General features: G+C 37.4%; 1 protein-coding gene across 1 annotated transcript in view; it reads left to right on the top strand.

Moving 5' to 3' along the window:
- Nucleotides 1-7507, top strand: part of LOC107558867 (platelet endothelial cell adhesion molecule-like) — a 13121-nt gene extending 5614 nt beyond the window's left edge. The window contains exons 5-13 of the mRNA XM_016242557.1: nucleotides 434-694; nucleotides 1338-1607; nucleotides 2058-2356; nucleotides 4448-4480; nucleotides 4586-4649; nucleotides 4729-4794; nucleotides 5999-6070; nucleotides 6660-6682; nucleotides 7283-7507. Coding sequence (XP_016098043.1) covers nucleotides 434-694; nucleotides 1338-1607; nucleotides 2058-2356; nucleotides 4448-4480; nucleotides 4586-4649; nucleotides 4729-4794; nucleotides 5999-6070; nucleotides 6660-6682; nucleotides 7283-7333 — 1139 coding nt within the window. The 3' untranslated portion in view covers nucleotides 7334-7507. The remainder of the gene's footprint in view (nucleotides 1-433; nucleotides 695-1337; nucleotides 1608-2057; nucleotides 2357-4447; nucleotides 4481-4585; nucleotides 4650-4728; nucleotides 4795-5998; nucleotides 6071-6659; nucleotides 6683-7282) is intronic.
- Nucleotides 7508-10565: the final 3058 nt, after the last annotated feature.

Raw genomic sequence — 10565 nt, 5'->3', positions numbered from 1 at the left:
TGTTTGTTGCTTACCCTCCTTGTGAAGGGTGTCAATGATTGTCTTCTGGACAACTACCAGATCAGCAGTCTTCCCCATGATCGTGTAGCCTAGTGAACCAAACTGAGAGACCATTTTGAAGGCTCAGGAAAGCTTTGCAGGTGTTTTGAGTTGATTAGCTGATTGGCATGTCACCATATTCTAATTTGTTGAGATAGTGAATTGGTGGGTTTTTGTTAAATGTGAGCCAAAATCATCACAATTAAAAGAACCAAAGACTTAAACTACTTCAGTCTGTGTGCATTGAATTTATTTAATACACGAGTTTCACAATTTGAGTTGAATTACTGAAATAAATGAACTTTTCCATGACATTCTAATTTATTGAGATGCACCTGTATGCACATCTGATGATATTTTGCATTAACAGTGAGATGGACTTTCTTTTTTACAGATCTTGATGCGATCACCCCACAAATAAGCATCTCCCCCAAAGTGAATGTTGTTGAGGGTGACAGGGTGCAGATCACATGTAAGGTGCAACTTAACTCAGATCTTGAGTTGTACCTCACCAAAGGCAACACCCTTCTTCGTGAATCTCATACAACCTTCACATACAGCCTCGTAGTAAGAGCTGAGGATTCAGGGGTCTATGTGTATAAAGCAGAGAAAGGCAGCGTGCAAAAGAAGGCAGTCTATCTGCTAAATGTTGCAGGTAAATAACCACCAAGATTTTCTAAGAGAAATGTGCATCAGATTTCCACACAATTCAAATGTTCATCATTCAGGTTGTACACATCACCAACCATTTGTGTGTTTTTTACTTAACATTTTGACTAATATTAAAATGCTTTCAGCTATCAATTAGTGTACTGCCATATGACATTGTTTGATTTTTGTCATTATTATTGAATTAAAAGAAGTTTTATTTTAATAATGGCAGTTATGTGTTAAAATTGTAGTTAGAGTGGAATATCAAGATACATTTTCACCATTAAGAAATGAAAACTGAGATATTTATCTTTTAATTTTTTACAGATATTTTGCACATAGTTCTGTCCTTGTAGATTTTGTTCTGATTTGTTTATCATTTATTTCTATATTTTTTCAAGAAAGTATGATGCATTATACACTAGTTACTAATGTAAAATACACTGCATACGTGTTATTTTAGTATCACAGAGATACTATTTTGAACAATATTTTGAATTAGGTTTAATTTTTATGTTGTCTGTTTTGATTTAATTTTGTATTATTATTTCAAGTAACACAGGTTTTTATGGCTTCAATTTTAGTTTTAGTTAACTACAATAACCCTGGACTGCATGATAGTTAAATATTTTTTCTGAAACCATCAGAACTGTTCTCAAAGCCAATTTTGAAAATGAGCCCAGACCAGCTTTTTGAAGGAGAACGCTTCACTCTGACCTGCAGCAGTACTGTAATCTCCTCAGTGAAGATCGGAAAAGCAGACATAAAGTATGTTTTGCTGAAAGATGGCCGACGCATTGCAGCAGTTGCCAAATACGATGACACTGCAAGCCTGGCCACCAATGGGAACTACTACTGTATGGCCATGGCTAAAGAAGTTAACAAGACCAGCTTACCATTTATTTTAAAGGCTAAAGGTGATGAGTTTCTGCTTTTGTCAAAGCTCTGTCATGCGGGGACATGCATATATTATCCATATTACTAATTGACTGCTATAACATAACATTTTTGTTAATTCTATGTTATAACATGTTATAATACAGTAATAACAAAAGCTGTTTGATAAACTAGCAATATAGTTGCTCCCAATAGTGCCAATACTCTAAACACTTAAAAATAAGATGATTTTTGTAGAGATGCATTTGAAGAACCATGTTGGGTTCTCGAAAGAAACTTTTTCCACTATAACGAATCTTTTGTGGAATGGAAAGATTCCATGGATGTTGAAGGTTCTTCATGAAACCATAGATGCCAATAAAGAACCTTTATTTTCGAGAGTGTAGAATCGACACAAATTGATTTATTTCAGTTGACATGGTGCATTTTCTTTTGTGCATGCTTCTCATTTTTCCTCTTCTCTTTTCCAGTGCCTGTTTCTGCCCCAGTCCTTCGTGCTGTTAATAAGGTGATTGTTGGTAAACCATTCAGAGTTTCATGTGAGTCTGAAAATGGAACGTTTCCAATAACCTACACCTTACTGAAGACCAGCGTTCCAGTGGATTACAGGACAGTGGTTGAGGCAGCTGACAGGGCGATCTTTAATATAACCTCCATCAGTTTCCCTGAAGAGATCTACAGCTTCATATGTCAGGCGTCTAACCATGTGCCATCATTCAGTAACACCAGTGAGCCCCTTAGAGCACCAGTCATAGGTAAGAGGACCCCATACTGACAACTTCATACTGAAACATCTGTGTTTCTGCTGTTTTTGAATTAATTTGGAAGTGTTTTTTAGATGCTGATGTATGCTTTAATCACTGATGGACCTTTGAGTCCGGTACCATTTTTGATCACTAAAACTTGTGTCACATTCATTATATTCCTATTCTGCACACCAAAGCCTGCAAGATGAATTAAACACTGTTGTTTAGCTAAAGTTTAACTTTCAGGGAAAGTTTTTCAAGTTATTCAAAGTTTGTCATTATAAATCTTCGCAACATAGACTCATTGGGGAAAAAAAATATATATGTCTATAGTTACATTTTTGCAAAACTCCAAAAATGTACTTATGCCTACAATTCACTGCAGTTTGTCACTGAAATTAATTACAAGGCAGATTATTGGTTAATAAAGACTTGTTTTCATGCAGTTCCTTGCACAAAACTATAGGTGCGTTTCCATTAGCTTTCAAATTGCGCAAATTGAAATTGCGAATTGAAAATACGGCCAATGGAAACGCATCAATTTCACAAAAACGCCCATATATCGCAAAAAAGTTTTAAGCTCGCATGAGGTGGTTTTTCAGGCAATGCAAAAAAGGAATAATTTGCAAAACTGCAATCGAAAAGTTTTTTTGCATTTACAGGTCACATGGCGTATGTAGAAAATCATATTTCAATGTACTATAACCTCCAAGAAACACTTCATACATGGCCGCTCTCCAGTAGGCTATAAGGGGCTTCCCTACCATTAATGCTTAGACAATTTACACTGCACACGTCTGCGATGCAGTGTGGCTCTGATACGGCCACTGAAGCTGATTGCGGCCGCTCTAGTCAATGTTTTTCTGAAGTGGCTCTCTGTGCTGCTTCTGTAAAGATACACGCATACACCTCCTTTGAATAATTATAGCCAAAATCCGTTAAAATCCCACCAAAATCCGTTGCCATGACTTATCGCGAGAGGCAAAAGGTTACGTTTTAGTCGCATAACATTGGTTAATGGAAACGCCGTCATTTCGCAATTCTTTTTTATTGACATTTATAAAATATCGCCAAAGTTTTGCGCAAATCTGTAATGGAAACGCTTATGTTATGACCTCAAAACACTTTTACCATAGTGTAAACTAACACATAACCAGCTCCATATGTATGGCTCTTCTGACATAGTAAATTGTACAGTGTCCAGTGAAACACAAGTCACGTTGAAAGAGCTGAATGATTCATAAAAGCATGTGTTACAGTGATTTGGTCACAGTTTTGCATCCTTCCTAATGTCACCATCTATTTGTGGTAAAATCACTGCAATGCACTGCCTCTGAAGCTTTATTTATTTAATACTCTTGTTTTATACTAGAGGACATTATATCCACTTTTTTTTTTTTGCCAGTACTTGTTTTGTTTGCTTTTACCAAATTTAACGTGAGTCACTTTTGGAGAACCATCAAAAATTATTAATCAATATCAGTGAAACAAACAGTAAATACAACATGAATGCATGTTAAATCTGTCAAGCTTGTTAAATGTTTAGCTCACATACAAATTACAATTATGTCATTATTATTTATTCATGTTGTTCCAAAAAAAATTATGCTGGTATTTCCATGGAAAAAAATGAAACACACACACACAAAAGTTGTCCATTCAACTACAGATATACTTACTTAAAGTCTCCTGAAGTCATTCAACAGCTGCATTGTAACAGAAGTTGATGTTGTTATTCAGTGATAATGTCGCTCAGCCAAACCTCTGAAATCTTGTTCACATTCAGATAAAAAACATGGCATAACAATGACTCCAAACACCATTTGTTCTCACAAATGTTGAATTGGAACACAGTGCACCTGTTCGAATATGTAAAATGGGAAATGGGAAGTTGTAATGGATCTCCAGTGATTAACGACTGAAAGATGACTTCAGAAGACCTATGGGCTAGTATTATGGTACTTACATAAATAAAGACAGAATTTACATTTAATCTAGCTAATCAAGCTCTTACTAGGCATAGAAACTTCCAGTCAGGTGTGTTGAGGCAAGTTGGAGCTAAACTCTGCAGGACACCGGCCCTCCGGGACCGAGTTTGGACAGCCCTGCTATAGGACATTGGATTGGACACCTCTGGGTTATGGAAATTAATTTGAATATTGAATCGTACTGAAAATTGTATTTTATTGATTTTTCTCTGACACTAGATGTTGAACCCATATACTGATTGTCACTGATATATTGTTCGTTTCTGCCTTACAGGAACTCCCTTTGTGATGGGCAGGAATGTCTGGAGTGAAAATGTATCTGGCTCAGGTAGTACAGATTTTAAACCGGATTATGCCAAAGTAATGCGAGTTCATCACATGACACCCTCTGCTTGCTGTTTTTCTAGATTCTGATGATCATACTGATGAAGACTCTGAGCTGGTTCACCCACAGGAAGTCAATCCTAGAGGAGGTGAGCTGCAAAGGTTTTCAAAGATCTTCAACAGTCAATGAATTCCTCAGATGGAATCATTGTGAACAATCTGTCAGTTATAGCTGGATATTGAATATATCGAATCGTTGGTTTTGGTTCTGTGTGAAATGCTGTGTCAGAACCACCATAAACTGTGTTTACATTTGCTAAACTGTTCACGATTTATTTAATACAAAATTGCAAGAAAGAATGATACTGGTTAGATTTTTTAAGGTTTTCATGCACATTTAGGTATGTACAAATTCAAAGTAGCACAATTGGTTATAGTGACGACGAACATGAATGTGTCATCACAGCTTGGCTCTACGATGTCATTTGGTTTACTGTATATTGATTTCTTGGTGAGTTTATTTTGTGTCATGCTAATGGGATGATTTATGTGTTTAAGGACAATACCAACGTCAAGTCTTCAATGTGTCAATAAATGTGTGTTTTGTAAGATTAATAATAGTCCAAGGCACTCGAATCTTATTCAAAAAGTTTTAAAAGCCTTTATTTCATCATGGCTATAAGTTTTAAAAACGGGTGACAAGTGCACACCTACACATTGCGGCTATTTGAGTTCATTTTGAGCAGCAATTAATTAGTCTAATGTGTGTTTTGTAGTTGGGTACAAGAAAAGACCAGAGTCTTGGTTGGTTTCATATTTTCTTTTTATAGTATGGAGCCCCGCACATGGCATGCAGGAAAAAAATAGTAGGCTAAATCGTGTGCACGATTTACTATTTCATTTCCTCGATTTATAAATTGTGCACACGATTTACTAATTTGTTCCCTCGATTTGCTAAGTCGTGCACATGATTTAGACGTGAGAACGTTTTAGTACACCGAGGGAACGAATTAGTAAATCGTGCGCATTCAGTTTATTAGTACTTTTACAGAAATTTGTTTTATCTGAGGTATGACTGACAAATATTCATCACATGAAGTTTATTAGTTTATATTAAAACAGTGTAAATGTGATCATTTTATATGGAAATTAAAATACATAAATCTTAAATTTAGTGTTGTTTTTTTATGTAGTATTGTTTTTTCTCTACTGTCTAAATCCAGAAAAGACCAGAAAATGCCGTTTTTGGATCATGACTACTTTGAGAATTTCCTATCAACACAACTTTCTTAACTACGTCATTTCCATTTGGATGCTAAAAAATGTGTGCAAATGTGTCCATATTTCGAATAGATGTTCCCGTGAAGAAACCCACAGAGACCGAATACAGTGTCCAGCACACAGAGGTCCAGGTATCCACACCAGGTGAGCTCAGATGTTTGAATCGCATACATTACAGCATGACCATAACAGGCAGTAAAAGAGGCACGTTGTTACACTGCGTCCAAACTGACATTAATGAATGTGTGGTGTTTTCATCATGCATGAGACGCCAGGTGGCTATTTCCTGCACTGGTGGGAAATAGCTTCCTGTTTTCACAATGGGCCCTGGAGCCTCATGTTCCTCTGCCCAACCGACACAGAAACTCGTCTATTGTTTCTTTAGCGCAAATAAACACTCCACAGTCCCTTTTCCCTGGTTGATTAATAGCAAGACCTCTTGCTAATCATTGCAGTATGCATGTGAAACAATGCTGAGACATAGCAGAGGTCACACTGAAATGGGTTTTGGCATGCCCACATATTGCCAAACAATAGCTGCATCTGGAGGGAAACGGATTACTTACACAGGCACATTAGCATGGCACTAACACGATAAGCCTAAGGCGGGCACCACACTCCTCTTCCTTGGGAGTTGGTTCAGGAAGTTGGGCTGAAGTTATTAAATTAAATATTCATCCATTTTCCACTACGGCTCTTTTGTGATGGTGGTTCATTTGTTTTTTTTTTGCAGGAGTTTCGGAACAGGCTGAGGGCGTAAGTGACGCACAATGTTGACACACAGACACAAAAGTCCACATTTAGGTATGTACAAATAGTTTTGCAACAGGGAGGCCCTCTTGTGGAAGAAATAGGTGCCACAGAAGAAATCTCAATACGATGTATCTGATTTGGTCAGTTTTATGAGGCCTGTCAGGAAAATTTCCAATCACACAAAATCCAAAGAGGAAAATTAAGAAAATAGCACATTTTACATGTATTCCAAATATTTTCAATTCTCATTGCCATCACTGTATTACAGTAAAAATGCTGCTCTAAAATTATTTTTTTAATTAAATCAGCATAGTTAAGAGCAGTACAACAAAAACTGTCATGATATAGAAATACTTTATATTTGTTTCATATAGTAGTAATGAATATGAGAATCAGACTTTTTTTTCTCTCATTATAAGGTATATAATTTGGGGGGGGGGGCATGCTTAATTAGCATGAGCATAAATAAATTTTGTACAAATTACGAAAAAACAAAAGCTGCATGTATTGTCCACAGTTATATTTCTGTATTAGTTTAGACAGCCAGTTGATTCAAATGTAAAATATTGCTTGGAACTTGATTCTGCAAGCTAGTTTGTGAAGTGTGCTCTGGAATATGCACAACTCAACAACAGTGAACAAGAACCTGCATGAGTCTCGACACTTTACACCTAATTTATTCAGCTTCTCCACCACCAGAAGCTGATTTTCAATCATGATGTGCTGACTTTGAATATTGTACTTTTGATTATTAACATTACTTTGTGACTTGGATTTGTTACATGAGTAAAATTTGTTATGATGTTTGTATATCAGAGATTAAAATGTGAGCAGTCAAATCAAGTTTTTTGCTGGTTTTCTTTGTTTTTCCTCTTCGGTGTGTTTTTTTCAATAACTATGAGGAACAGGAAAGACATTTTTGCTTCCAGAACACGAGGGAGCCACTGAACCACTTGAAAGAGGTAGTCTTTTAAAGTGGAGCTACTCCAAAGGGTCCTTTTAAACATTTAGGATCAAAAGCCACTGCTAACTTTGTATATAGAAGTTTGAAGAGACTTAGCCCCTTGTTAGAAAAGTTGTTCTAACTAAATTGCAAGTATACAGTGGGGCAAAAAAGTATTTAGTCAGCCACCAATTGTGCAAGTTCTCCCACTTAAAAAGATGAGAGAGGCCTGTAATTTTCATCATAGGTATACCTCAACTATGAGAGACAAAATGAGAAAAAAAATCCAGAAAATCACATTGTAGGATTTTTAAAGAATTTATTTGCAAATTATGGTGGAAAATAAGTATTTGGTCACCTACAAACAAGCAAGATTTCTGGCTCTCACAGACCTGTAACTTCTTCTTTAAGAGGCTCCTCTGTCCTCCACTGGTTACCTGTATTAATGGCATCTGTTTGAACTCGTTATCAGTATAAAAGACACCTGTCCACAACCTCAAACAGTCACACTCCAAACTCCACCATGGCCAAGACCAAAGAGCTGTCAAAGGACACCAGAAACAAAATTGTAGACCTGCACCAGGCTGGGAAGACTGAATCTGCAATAGGTTAGCAGCTTGGTGTGAAGAAATCAACTGTGGGAGCAATTATTAGAAAATGGAAGACATACAAGACCACTGATAATCTCCCTTGATCTGGGGCTCCACGCAAGATCTCACCCTGTGGGGTCAAAATGATCACAAGAACTGTGAGCAAAAATCCCAGAACCACACGGGGGGACCTAGTGAATGACCTGCAGAGAGCTGGGACCAAAGTAACAAAGGCTACCATCAGTAACACACTGCGCCGCCAGGGACTCAAATCCTGCAGTGCCAGACGTGTCCCCCTGCTTACGCCAGTACATGTCCAGGTCCGTCTGAAGTTTTCTAGAGAGCATTTGGATGATCCAGAAGAGGATTGTGAGAATGTCATATGGTCAGATGAAACCAAAATAGAACTTTTTGGTAAAAACTCATCTTGAGGAGAAAGAATGCTGAGTTGCATCCAAAGAACACCATACCTACTGTGAAGCATGGGGGTGGAAATATCATGCTTTGGGGCTGTTTTTCTGCAAAGGGACCAGGACGACTGATCTGTGTAAACGAAAGAATGAATGGGGCCATGTATCGTGAGATTTTGAGTGAAAACCTCCTTCCATCAGCAGGGGCATTGAAGATGAAATGTGGCTGGGTCTTTCAGCATGACAATGATCCCAAACACACCGCCCGGGCAATGAAGGAGTGGCTTCGTAAGAAGCATTTCAAGGTCCTGGAGTGGCCTAGCCAGTCTCCAGATCTCAGCCCCATAGAAAATCTTTGGAGGGAGTTGAAAATCCGTGTTGCCCAGTGACAGCCCCAAAACATTACTGCTCTAGAGGAGATCTGCATGGAGGAATGGGCCAAAATACCAGCAACAGTGTGTGACAACCTTGTGAAGACTTACAGAAAACGTTTGACGTCTGTCATTGCCAACAAAGGGTATATTATAACAAAGTATTGAGATGAAATTTTGTTATTGACCAAATACTTATTTTCCACCATAATTTGCAAATAAATTCTTTAAAAATCCTACAATGTGATTTTCTGGATTTTTTTTCTCATTTTGTCTCTCATAGTTGAGGTATACCTATGATGAAAATTACAGGCCTCTCTCATCTTTTTAAGTGGGAGAACTTGCACAATTGGTGGCTGACTAAATACTTTTTTTCCCCACTGTATATACTTCTTATTAAACATTTCAAGGAATTTCACTCAGATTTTCATTCTCACCATTGATTAATTACTGTAGTAAACAATCTGAGACCGAGAAGTGAATGTTGACTTTGAAATGATGTGCCTTTTTTATGGTATACCGCAGGGTTCTATTTTAGGACCTCTGCTATTTTTGTAAAATGTCAACCCTGTCTTAAAAAAAAAGCTTTTAATTTTTTTTAAAGACTAGCTAGATCTGTGTTCCATCATGCAACCTAGGATCTGCAGATTCTACAAGCAGTACATGTTAAAAAAAGGAAGCGTTACTTTTATTTTTATTTTAGTTGTTTAGCTAAGCAATGTTTAATCTATTTAATTTTTCATCTATTTGGGTTGATTTTAAAATATTTTAAATTGTATTTAATTCATTTTTATTTATTTGTTCGTTCGTTCGTTTGTTTGTTTGTTTGGGGGTTTCTTGTTTGTTTGTTTTCAGGGCCATCTCTGAGTGTCACAAAATATTACATTGCTTGTGACACTTCTAGTGTCCTTGGATGGTGCCAGGCTGCTTGAGGGCTCCAATGTGCCACTCAGGAGCTTATCAGCATGACTCCCCATCAATCATACATCGTGGGTTATCAGTAGCAATGGCCACCCATTGTGGTTCCCTTAGAGGAAACAAGGGAGTCCCATAATGGGGTGCCACTTTAGCAGACAAATAGATCTTCAGGGGTTCCACAGTAACTCATAGGGCTTTGTGAAGGAAACCGGGCTTTACAGAAGCTGTATGAGGTGTGTACACTGAGCTTTTCATCACTCTCAGACATGTGCTTATTTTAGGGAGGGGGAACGTCATGTACCTCTGTTTTACTGCCATAAAGTGTCCCTCTCTTGCTCTCACTTGTTCATAACATGAGCCCTCAATGTCGTGCAGAATTCCAGTCCTGCAGTTAGCTGCAATGCTAAAATTGGCACGCTGACCCCTGTTAAATGTATTCTGGGAATATGTTGTCTTTCACTTTGCCTTATGGGGCCAGTCCAGAATGCTACTTTATGAATATCTTGCACTTGTGACAAGAAGCTCTTCTTTCCTGGATACACACCCTTCCGAACCGTAACGCAACACTGACTATAAAACTCAGTGGAAATTAATAAAAAATTATATTATTGATGTTATTTATATTATTTTTAATTACATAGTTTATTAAAAGAT

Source organism: Sinocyclocheilus grahami, unplaced genomic scaffold, assembly GCF_001515645.1.
Source record: "Sinocyclocheilus grahami isolate Dianchi unplaced genomic scaffold, SAMN03320097.WGS_v1.1 scaffold663.1, whole genome shotgun sequence".
In the NCBI taxonomy this organism is placed as follows: domain Eukaryota; kingdom Metazoa; phylum Chordata; class Actinopteri; order Cypriniformes; family Cyprinidae; genus Sinocyclocheilus; species Sinocyclocheilus grahami.
The sequence above is the reverse complement of the archived record's forward strand: the minus strand, read 5'-3'. Positions and strand labels throughout refer to the sequence as shown.